This window comes from Phascolarctos cinereus, unplaced genomic scaffold, assembly GCF_003287225.1.
Source record: "Phascolarctos cinereus isolate Bilbo 61053 unplaced genomic scaffold, phaCin_HiC Scaffold_9;HRSCAF=440, whole genome shotgun sequence".
Lineage (NCBI taxonomy): Eukaryota > Metazoa > Chordata > Mammalia > Diprotodontia > Phascolarctidae > Phascolarctos > Phascolarctos cinereus.
The window spans coordinates 103,239,595-103,251,880 of record NW_027556402.1 but is presented as its reverse complement, the minus strand read 5'-3'; the positions used below and the strand labels follow the sequence as shown (position 1 = coordinate 103,251,880).

Here is a 12,286-nt window from a genome sequence, read left to right as displayed (position 1 = left end):
ACCCCAATCCTCACCAAAAAAACAAACCAAAAAAAAATGAGGGGCATGGACTACATGGCCTTTGAGGTCCCTCCCAGCTCTAACTCTATGATCCCTGAAGGTAGCCATGTGAATTAATTACAGAATGAATTTAGTGCTAGATAAATAGAGATTATTTCTTTCATTCTACTTGTAGCTTCAGTGCCTGCCTTGTAGTATTAGGTCTTTAATAAATACATGTTGATTGATTCATACATGTAAAAATCAAGTGGAGAATAAATATGTGCTTTTGACTTACACCTTTTAAACAGAAAGATGTATTTCAGTTGAAAGATATGGAGAAGATTGCTCCCAGAGAGAAAGGAATTAGTAAGTATCTGCGTTACTTTTATTTTTTGTAGCTTTAAAGATTCAAGGAGGTTGCTGTTGGATTTTGTTTGTTTGTTTGTTTTGTTTTGGGTTTTTTAGTACACTGGACTTTTTCTTTTCTGCAACTGTTATTGTATTTGTTTCCTTTTATTTTGAGTAAGAAGGGCATTTAAGTAGGAGTCAAGAAGACCTATATTTAAATCCACTTTCTCTTGATACTTACTTGGGCAAGTCTTTTGACCTCTCTGAGACTCAGTTTACTCATCCAAAATGTGCATAATAATAATATTTACCTCATAAGGTTGTGAGAATAGGCTTAGATAGTGTACATAAAGCATTTTACTAATCTCAAAGCAATTAACAAATGCTAGAAATGACTGTTATTGTCATTTCTGTGATTCTATTCATGTGGAGATCTCCCTAGTGGAGAGTACCCTTCACTGATAGAGGTCTGAAGCTCCTCTGTAACACAGAGACAAAGACATGTGTTAGGACTATGCACGTGTAGTGTGTATCAGAGACAGGATTAAACCCTGGTCTTCAGGAAGCCATGGCTGGCCTCTGTCCATTACAGCAGCACTGGTTCGTTTGACGGTTGTTATAGAGAAGATAAAATAAATCCAAAGGGAAAAGGAGCTAAGGATGGTTATGAAAATGCAAAGTAAAATTAGTTATAATTTTGATGAAACATTTGAAAATGCCAGTTTTGCATTTGCATTATATCTTCCAAACTCCATTTCAGAGTTGACATCTCAGCTTTAGGCCTCTCAGTGACAGATATGTTTAGCTTCTTTGTGTCTCAGCATTTGTCTGTGAGTACTTTTTTGGTGCTGTCCTTTCTGTTTGATTTACAGAAGGATATGGCTTTTATAATTCAACCAAATATATGTTTTAAAATATCTTGTTTAAATCCAGTGCTGTTATTTTGAGTTGTTTTAGTTGTCTTACACCAAAGAAGAACATTTCCATGATATAGAACACAAAAAGAGGATTTTTACAGGAAACTCTCTCTCTCTATATATATATGTATATTCCCCTTCCCCTCAGCATCAGGATGCCTGTTTCACTTGTGACCCTTTTCTCCACAGTATTATCCTCCCTTTAAATCCCTACTTATTTCCCTATTGAGCTGTCTATATTTCTGCATAAGACTCTGTGAGTGTTTGTGCATTTATATGTGTTTCTTCAACCCTCCTTTGTCATCTCAGGTAAGAGTGAGATTCATCTTGTTGAATGTGAATTTTTTGGAGAATGTAACTCCATTTTGTTCTTTTTTCACCATTTTGCTGTGTTTAACCCTTCTGTGAACTTCAGGACCTTTTAGAATAGCTAGTGTCCTTCACTGCATTCTTTCCTCCTCCAATTTGTACAAAAAGACTTAATTGCAAAAATAAATAAATAAATAAAAAGGAGATGATATAATCTGGAATGTCCCTTTCCTTTAACCTGACAGATGGTTCTTTTTGATTTAGTGAAACTAGCTATAACATAAAGGACACATCCTCTTTCTCTCTCCTTTAGCTAATAATAAATATTCTCTTTAACAAGCATACCTTGAAAAAAAAACCAACCCAACAGCTGTACTATAATAAGCAATCATCTTTTGTTTGTTTGTTTTATGTAATATAGAAGTACTACTAGTAGTGAATGAGACACATTCTCCATCAACTACTAGTGAGGTGTTTCACACACTGGGTGTAATAAAACCTGTTCCTCTGGTTCATGTTGGCTTATTGGCATTACCTAGTCAAATCGATAAGAAAATTCATGCAACAGTCTGATGCTCACTCCCTCCCTTTGTTCCGTGTTTGTATGCTATTTTTTTTTTAGGCAATTGGGGTTAAGTGGCTTGCCCAGGGTCACACAGCTAGTAAGTGTCAAGTGTTTGGTCTGAGGCCAGATTTGAACTCAGGTCCTCCTGACTTCAGGGCCGGTGCTTTATCCACTGTGCCACCTAGCTGCCCTTGTATGCTTTTCTTAAACACCCCAATTACAAGAAAAAAGCAAGTTCCAACCATTTCTCCTTTTTTTACACATTAAAGTATTCCTTTTACATATCCTTCTCTTTCCCCTCTTAAAACCCTCAGACCAAAATCTTAATCTGTTTCCCAAACCATTCTTTTCTCTTGTTTCTCTCTCTCAATATCCTTTGAACACATTTAAGGTTCTGAAGGACAGTTATTTCTTTGCCCCTTAATAGAATGTCAGCACTATATCATGATATAGCTCTTTTCAATTGTTCAAGTAAATTTACCTTTCTAGGTTTCTCTGTACTTTTATATTTGTATTTCATAGTTCTTCTCTTACTAGAAGTGCTTGAAAAATCTCTTTTTTCCTCTTGTTGGATTATACTCAGTTTTGCTGGTTATTATTCTTATTTGTAACCCTATATCTTTTGCTTTTTACAATGCTGTTTTTTAAGATCTCTGATTTTTATTTGAAGCTGCCAGGTTTTATGTATTCCTAGCTGTATTTCCTTGATCTTTGAATTGCTTCTTTCTGGTTGTTTATAGTATTATTTCTTTTACGTAGGGAGTCTGGATTTTGGCTATGCCATTCTTGGGAATTTTCCTTTGAGGATTCATTCCAGGAGATGATCAGTAGATTTTGTTTTCTGTCTTTACTTTGCCCTAATAGATCTGGACATTTTTCGTTTGCGATTTTTTGCAGTATAGTGTCCAGGCTTTTTTTTTTTTAAAACCAGAGAGTTAATTGATTCATAAGTGATCTTTCTTTGACATCTTTTCCAGTTCACTTTTTTTTTTATATAAAATATCTTAATTCTATTTTTTTCAGTCTACAGATTTTGATCAGTATTTCTTGTGGTCTCATGGAATCATTGATATTTTTGTTGTTTTCAAGTTTTCAGGGAATCTGTTTGATTTTGTTGTTGATTTACCACTTTCTTTTCTAAGTTACTTATTATTCTTCTGATTCTTTCTCCCAGAGATTTTATTTCATTTTTTATCTCTTGCTTCATTTGTTCTAAGTATTCATATAATTCCTGTAGAGAATCCCTTTTTTTCTTTGAGTCTAAGCTTAAAGTTGTTATAGACTTAACTCCTTTGGGGGAGTACAGTGTCTAGATTTGAAATAATTGTTGATGCTAGTGAATGTTTTCTTTGATTTACTCCTTTCCATCTTTGCTTCCTGAATTGAGGCTATATGCCAAGCCAAGGCCAGGCTTTGCTCCTTTTTGTACTTTGGGTGAGGTTTTCAGCCCTGCTTACTCTCTCCCTGAGAGAGCTAGTTGCTGAGCTAACTTCCACCTCTTGGGGTTCATCCTCCTTGTATCTTTGAGGTTTGGAGCACTCTATTGTCAGGGCTCACTCCAGGGTCTTGGGACAGAGTGTTAGAGGCCTGAGAGATCCTGGCCTGGGATGTCTTGGTCTGAGTGCTGTAGTCAGGTACTGGCTGCTGCCTGCTGCTGGCAGCTCCCCTGGGCTTCTAAGGTCCCCACCCTGGGGCTTTCTTGGGGGAGCCTTCCACCCTTGCTCCATCTGAACACAGAGCCACAGCAGCTGGTTGTGCTGGCATGAGCTTTGCTGGCTTAAGGCCCCATTGCTCCATCTGAACACAGAGCCACAGCAGCTGGTTGTGCTGGCATGAGCTTTGCTGGCTTAAGGCCCCATTTCCTATTGCTCATGGGCTACTGGCTGACTTTTTGTTCTGTTTCGGAATGGGAAAAGTCACTCGTTACAGTTTTGCTTTCAATTTCTTCATCCATTTTCAGCTTAGTGTGGACTTCAGGAGTTTGCTGAAATTGGTTTGTAGAAGCTAGGTAGTGTTGTGTTTTGTTTAGGCAATGCTCTTAGCCAGATATTTTGAGTGCTTTTTAAATCTCCTTTATCTCCTATGAACCTCCCAGTAGTTCTCCAGCTATTATTGTCCCAATTTTAAGGAAGCAGAGGCTATGGGATATTAAGTGACTTACCCATGGTCGTGGAACCAGGAAGTGTTGATATGAACCCACGACAAGACATCAATATGAACAGGCCTACAAGTCCTGTGTGCTATTATACAATAGTCTCTCCTAATTAAACAGAATTTAACTGAAGATACAGAGACCTTGATGACCGAAATCATTGTTACAAATTGATTTTAGTCCTGAAAATTTATAGAGTAAGACTTACTTCTTAATTATATGCTGATTAATAATAGCTAGCATTTAAGGTTTGCAAAGCACTTTGCAAAGTTTAACTCATTTGATCCTTACAACAACAGCAACAATAATAGCAAGTATTTATATAGCACCTACTGTGTGCCAGGGACTCTGCTTAGTACTTTATAAACATCCCATTTGATTCTCACAGCAGTCCCATGAGCTAGGGGCTATTATTATCCCCTGTTTCATAATTGAGGAAACTGAGACAAATAGAGATTAAGTGACTTACTCAGGGTGACACAGTCAGTGAGTATCTGAGGCAGGATGTGAACTCAGGTCTTTTTTGACTCCAGGCCTAGCGTTCTTTTGATTGTACCAATTAGCTGCTTCGTAATATTTTCCTAATTATATACTTTCAATAAATCATTAAACACAAGTGAATTCTTACTTCCCTGGTCAATTAAGTAAATAACATGGTTCAGTGACTCTAATTTCTTTTCAAAGTTAGAAAAATTTAAGTCTATTGCACAGTGATACATTTATCACTGATAACACATAATGAGCAGCCTGAATGCTGCACTGGTATAGTAACTTCATGGTGTCAAGAGAAAATAAGGGAAGTCTCAACTTACTGGGGACCCTCCATAGGTAAAGCTTATGGGGGAACATGGACAAAAGATATCATGAAATGAGTGAGTATAGATTGGTTACAGTCTTCAGAGATGGAGAGAGTTGCCTCATGGATGAGATTGCTGGTCCCTTGGAGTGTGCTAACTTTATGTTTTACAAACTTAAATATCAGTATTTATTTGTATTTAATTTGAACATTTTGTTTGCATAAGCATGCAGTCATTTATAAAAATGGATGAAAGTCCTATAAGCATATTTGACTATGCAACCTCTTTACTATTAAGATATTTAGGTTATTCTGTTGTGTGTTGGTTTTTCTTTCTATTTATTTCAAAGGTCCAAGTCAGTTTGCACGTGCCTGTATTTAACATGGGGAATGATATTATTACAAATGTCTTTGATTTTCATGAGAGACAACATGGTACAATAGATAAAGGAAGTCAAGAGAAACTGGGTTCAAGTCAAGCCCCTGACACATGCTAGCTATGTGATCCTGGTCAAATTATTTAACCCCCAGGCAACTCTCTAAGGCGCATTACAGAAGTATTAGTCCAGGGAGTCTTCACCATCTCTCCCCCATCCTCATCTCCAGCCATTTTGAAGCAGTGAGGCACAGTTGGTAAAGAGCCAGACTCAGAGCCAGGGAGACCTGGGTTCAGGTTGCCACCTTCGACCCATAAATGGGCTGTGTGACTTTGTGTAACTAGCCAGCCTGGTGTAAACTGGCAATGAGGCCAGCCAGTGAAAGTTTTGAGAAATTTCTAGGAAGAAACTCCAAAATGAATCAAAGGAGATTTTAAAGAATATATCAAAAATAAGAATCCAGTTAGAGAAAATAAATGTGAGCATGGGATGACACTGGGGCAAAGGCCTGCTTTGAGAAGAGGTGGCCGACATCGACAACATGTCAGAATTGGCATGCTGAGCAGCGTGCTGCCTTGGCCCGTGATCCCTTAAAGGATCTGGATAATTTCACAAGAGTATTCCTTGTGTGTCTTCTAAATCTTTCCTGGTCTTCTTGATATAACTGCTTTTTTTTTTTAATCCAGACCAGGGATTTCATTGATGTGGCAAACTCCCATGGTAGAGACTCCCTGGACAGTGCTTCTGTAATTTATCTTAGAGAGTTGCTTAGGGGTTAAATGACTTGCCCAATATCACACAGCTGTCAGGGGCTGGACTTGAATCCATTTCCTCCTGACCCTCTCTATTCACTGCACCATGCTGTCTCTCATGAAAATCAAAGACAATAACATCAAAGGTAATAATTTTATTCCCCATGTAAAATACAGGCACATGCAAACTGACTTAGGCCTTAGTCTGATTTTTTGGAGGCCCTAAGTTAAGTCCAGACCTTAAGAAGATTAAAAAGAGTATTGACACATATGTCTCTTTCTAGGGGCATTTTAACCCTTTATACCCCAAGTGTCATTAATGCAGTTTTTCATTCATATATTATCATTATGTGATTCTAATTTAAGTTTATAATATTGTTTTTCTTTCTGGTAGCTGCTATGTCAGTGAAGGAAGTCCTTCAAAGCCTAGTTGATGATGGTATGGTGGACTCTGAGAGGATTGGGACATCTAATTATTTCTGGGCTTTTCCAAGCAAAGCATTGCATGCAAGGAAACGAAAACTGGAGACATTATCAACTCAGGTAAGCAAGAGTTAGGAAGAGAAATAGACCTTTTCTTCATGAAAGGAAAATAGATTTTTTTTATGTCTTTCAGTGATAGCAACAGAAAGCAGAATAGTTAGAGTATCAGGCTTAGTGTCAGGAAGACCTAGTTCAAATCCTGCCCTGACTGTTACTACCTCTAAGTGACTCTGGGTGAAGACTAAACCAGTAAGGCATAGACACCTTCCAGTCTCTTGGTGGAGGGAATTTCTATGCCTGGAGTCTCCTCTTTTGACTTGTTGTTCAAAAATCCTTTTTAATAGAAAAAAAAATCCATTGTACACCGTTATAATAAAGAGAAGAGTTCTATCTCATATCATTAACACATCATTAGGGCTATAATAAATTGCTAAAAGTATTACTCAAGATGTTTTTTCCCCCTGTACCTATAATTTCATTGGGATGGGAAACTTTATGAAGAAACTCTAACAGTGAAGATTGGACAACTTTTCTGCAATTTAAAGTCTTAAAGAGTTAACATTGAGTGTCTTGCCTTTGGTTACATAGCCCATTATGGGTCAAAGGTAGCAACTTGAACCCAGGTCTCCCTGACTCTGAGTCTGGCTGTTTACCCACTGTGCTTCACTGCCTCAAAGTGGTTGGGGATGGGGATATGGGGATGGGGAAGAGGAATGTGGCATATTTGTTTTTGTTAGAAACTAACATAACAATAACAAATCAATAGGATTTTACTGGACATTTTGTTATGGTGGTTTGAAATAAAATATCTAAATTGTAACCTACATTGTTTTTCATGCTTTGTGTGGTGAAGTTGTTGGAATAGAGTGCAACACATCATCATATTACTCAGGGATAATTGAGCAGATGTTGGGTAAAGGATTGTCCTAAAGGTGTATGAGATGAGGAGGCAGGTTGGCCAAAGATAGTGAAGAATAATTCATGGATGACCTACACAATCCATTGATACCCAGATAATAACTATCAAGAGATCTCAAGGAAGGCCACCAAGCATCGGGATGGCTTCCTCTGAAAGGATTATGAGAAAGCTTGAGTATAGCCATCTGACTTGAAAGATTTTAACGTTTTGGAGGGGTATAACTTTACATTAATTGAAATTTTAATTGTAGCAGGAGTTTTAATTTTAGGCTTTGTTTTTGTTAGCTAATTTGCTAGCTAATATCATTAGTTTGTCGATAGTAACATCTTCCTTGTTCACTAGTTCTGATTCTCATCCTTGAAATAGTTTAATGTTAATGTATCTGCTGAGTATCATCCGTTTATGGCATGCCCATAAAGATTTAAATAGGATTTGTTTCTAATTGTATCTCTAAATTCCATGATATTTTTGAAGGTGAGAGCTAATACTTTTCTGTGTTCGTGTTTTCACTAATTAAAAATGTTTTGGATAGAGAAAAAATCAATTTTTATCTTGGACAAATAAATATCTCAAGTTGTTTAGCACTAAATCAAACTTTGTATTAATGGGCCAATGGTAGACAGAAATTTATTTTAATATAATGCTTCAGCAACACTATGAGACTCCAAATTTGCAGCCAATTAGTATCATTTAAGCCAATTTCATTACCTTTGATTTAGGAGATCACAAGAAATTTACTGAACTGTTTTTTTCAATCACACCTAATTATTGTTTAATGAGCCTGCCATCTTTGGAGCCCTTTACTACCATTTGTTTCCAAAAATTTCTGTGAATTTTTAAATACCCTGAACTAAACATGTAGATTTTGATTCTGCTAACCTAGCAGCTTAACAATGAGATGTCAGCATTTCTCTTCTGGGTCCAAAGTCCTTTCTTTCCCTTATTGGGTCAGTTCCAAGCATTACACTCTTTTCTGGGTATTTGTTTCTACCCTTAGCCAGACTCTGGATTCTTTAAAAAAAAAAACAAAACCATTCAGCTTTTCATCCTGGATTCATTTTCCTTTCATCTCATTTGGGACAGCTTTCAGAAAATGGATTTTGGCTCTTTTCAATTCTCTTCATTGCTAATTTCTAGAACTTGACCTAGCAAATTTTTTTTTTGTCTAGAAATATAGGGAAACTTCATTTTGAGTGGTTTGGGGCCTAAAACATACAAGCAGCTGGTCTACTGATTTTAAGAAAGTATAGAAATTTATTGTGATTCATTCTTTGATAGCTGGTAGCTGTTGAGTAGTATACAAAACGGAACTTAAAATAGATACTTTTTTTTATAAAATAAATCTCAACTAAACCTCCATGGGTCTCAGTTTCCTCAAATTCCTATAAAATGAAAGTGCTAGATAAAATGATTCCTATGTCCCATTTCTTAATTTGTGAATCTCTTAACAGAATTTCCCATTGGAGGTGGGGTGTTCTTGGTAAACTGAGCCTATAGCAAAAATGACAATTTTCACTTGATTACCTAAGGGTACCTAAAGAAGAAGAGATCCACTGAATACTGAAGAAAGGAAGTAGTCCTGTTTATAAAATTTAGAGGATTTTAATGAGATTTTGTTTGGAAGGAAATACTTTTAATGAATTTATAGAGACTTCTTTTTCATAAGGTACCTTCCTTAATTGTGGTAGTAGTCACCAGCAAGAACGTTATTATGCTGTTGATTGCTTTACAGATTCTAATTTTACCCTAATAAGCATTTGTTGCATGCTTTATGTGGCAAGACTTGAGCTTTGCCCTTCATAAAAAAACTCATAACCTAATCAGCATTTCCAGCCAACACTGAAAAAATAAACCCTGGTATAATGGAGAATAGGAATGTCCCACTCTTTGCTTTCTATTACTGTCAGTACTCTTCCCCTCCCCCAGCCCCCATCCAATCTGCCTTGACTATAGCTATCACAAAAAAATCAACCAAGCAAAAAAAAAAAAAAGACACCAAACTCATCCTTCTCTCTAAATCTTTTGTGGATTGAGGATAACCACAGATCTGCCTGGGGCTAGAGTAATTGAAAAGTGATTTGGTTTTGATATGCTAATGTATGTATTAGCATATACATTATGTATGGTATTCAAATTAGCATTGAAAAGTGCCTATTCACAGATGACCTTGCTAGTAATTGCATTGAGTTTGGGATCTACAAAAAGTCTCATAGACAAAAATCCGTGGTTCATTCTATACTTCATAAGATCACACATCTAGAACTGGGAGGAAACCCAGAGACCATCTCCAACTCCAGATTCGTATAGATGAGTAAACTTAGACACAGAAAGATTAAATTACTTTCTTTTTCCAGCTATTTGAAAAAGTGTTAAATATTATAATGATTATTTTCAGTCACTTTCCCAAAATCATCCCTGCAGCTCTTTAGAGAAAAACAGTTAAGCCAAAAGGAAAGGACAGACCAGCCATATCTGACAGTGTATGTAGCATTCTGTGCCAGTAGTTCATCACCTCTCTGGTTGTTGTTGTTTCGTCATTTATGTCACATCTGACTCTTTGTGACCCCACTCGGAGTTTTCTTGGCAAAGATACTCGAGTGGTTTGTCATTTCCTTCTTTAGCTTGTCTAAGCCCCATAAATTACAGAGTCTGTTCTAAAAAAGAGATAAACAAAATTAAGGCATGTGTCCACACTTTAATTTCTCTCAACCTGGCTTGACATATGAATGTCAAGTTCAGTCCAAAATTGGGCTCCTCTAAGGGAGTTGATTTGGCTTGATTTGGGATTTGGGGTACTGAGTTATAAGCCCTTTGAAGAGTAGGTGTTCCCAAGGGATGCCAATCAGCCTTGATTGGTCGACATACTGGAAGGTGGGCTATATTAAAATGAGCTCTTGAGTATGTGACTTAGGTCAACAGGGGCTAGTTATCACCTGCCATCAAAGTAGAGGAAATACCACCTCCAGTCTTTGGGCTATCTAGGCAGAAGAAATCTGTCTCCACGCAAGCCTGTGTAGAATGAAATCAGTTCAGGCCTGGATTGGAGTTTGACCAGAATAAGAAAATTCAGTGAAATCTCCTTATCAGTAATGTCCTGCTGAAGAACTTTGGAGCAGAAGGTTGGGGGGTGGAGCTCTGAGTCTCCAAGACACAGATTACTAAGATAAATTGTTTTTCACATTCCCCTGTCTGATTCTAATGAGGAGTATAGCCTTCTTGATGAATCACTAACTGATATGGTCAACACTTAATCAAAGGATTTTGGGGACTTACAGCAATGTGGGAAAGGGGAGAGAGAAATTGATCCATGCATTGACAAATCAAAGGGGCAGTCCCCTTAGTAAGTAAATAGCAAAGGGGAAAAGTAAACAATAAATAGTCCATTAAGGCTCACAAGTCTCATCTCACACAGCTGTCTAGGAGGACATCATCTGATAAAGTTTTCTGCTCTGAGTGTTGTTTAAGCAGTGTCCCGCAGACCGTCTTCTTGTAGAGATCCTTTTTCTTGTGTCCACTCTCCTACAAAATTGATCTTAATACAATTTTAAATTACCTTGCCAATAATCAGGTCAAATAATGAATGTTAACTCAACCTTTATGTCTCTATTATTATAAAATCAAAATTGGAACCTTGGCCAACTGTCATGTTGATAAGAAACTCAAATAAAAACAGGAACATTAGAACCCAGTTATTCAAAATTAGAACCCAGTTTTTATTCTACACATTCATTCCTCTATTAGGAGAATGAGATTCCACTAAGGAATTAGTAACAGAACACTTTTTTAAAAAAGATGGACCCCAGTATATACATAATACATTGAGGGATCAATTTTAAAACAGCACATATCAAGTAATAAAACAATTCCAATTTCTGGTCATGTTCAAAGAAATAACCCCTAATTAAAGTGGATGCTTCTTTTAAGGCATTTACAAGATAGACCACGAGCCATTCTTCTTTTAACATTAACTAATTGTAACAAACTTAGACATGTATGATATTAACTAAGTGACAGAATAATATCCTGGTTTTACAAGCCCTTGACCTAATTATCCTCATAGCATTGTGAGGAATTAAAAGACCCTAACATATACAGGAATATATTAGTAACAGATGTCAAGGCTAAATACTTAATTCTAAAATTCAAGGCCAAACACCTCAATCTTATGCTTGCATCTTACTATAATAACCTCAGATGTTCCACTATCAATCTATTATTTAATAGATTTAATATTATGCTTATGAAACTTTTTGATTATAGAAATTTGCCATAAAAGGATAGGGACACAACTATATTAAGGGAACAGTGTTTCCCTAACTTCTCAATTCCAGGCAGAAGTGATATAAGATGGCCAATTGCATTGAGCCAGCCTTAAAGTCTGCCAGGTGGGATATTCATATTGGGGAAACTGAGTCAGGAGAATCCTACCTCAGCTCATGTGGAAGTCGTTCTCCCGACTTTTCCCATGAAAGTACCCTCTGCAGTTCGTAGCATAGACCCCCCCACCCCCACCCCAGGGTTGCTGGCATCACAGATCAGTAGCTCAATGGTATTTCTTGATACCTGGAGTCAGACTCAGAATAAGTCAGTTAACAGTCCCACGAGGTCTTGAGTAGCAAGTTCCAATAATCAGAGTTTCAGATATGTGACTATAATCTCACATTTGTGAGATTTATTTATCTTATT

At 36.9% G+C, this 12,286-nt stretch overlaps 1 protein-coding gene across 10 annotated transcripts in view; it reads left to right on the top strand.

The window, feature by feature from the left end:
• The window catches only part of MND1 (meiotic nuclear divisions 1), a 209,329-nt gene that overhangs the window by 19,180 nt on the left and 177,863 nt on the right, over positions 1–12,286 (top strand). For all 10 annotated transcript variants that reach the window (XR_002326086.2, XM_078149051.1, XM_078149047.1 and 7 more), the window contains 2 exons: positions 291–348; positions 6,593–6,741. Coding sequence is in view for 9 of the 10 variants with exons in the window: in XM_078149051.1 (XP_078005177.1) it covers positions 291–348; positions 6,593–6,741 (207 nt within the window). In the remaining variant the exon portion in view is untranslated. The remainder of the gene's footprint in view (positions 1–290; positions 349–6,592; positions 6,742–12,286) is intronic.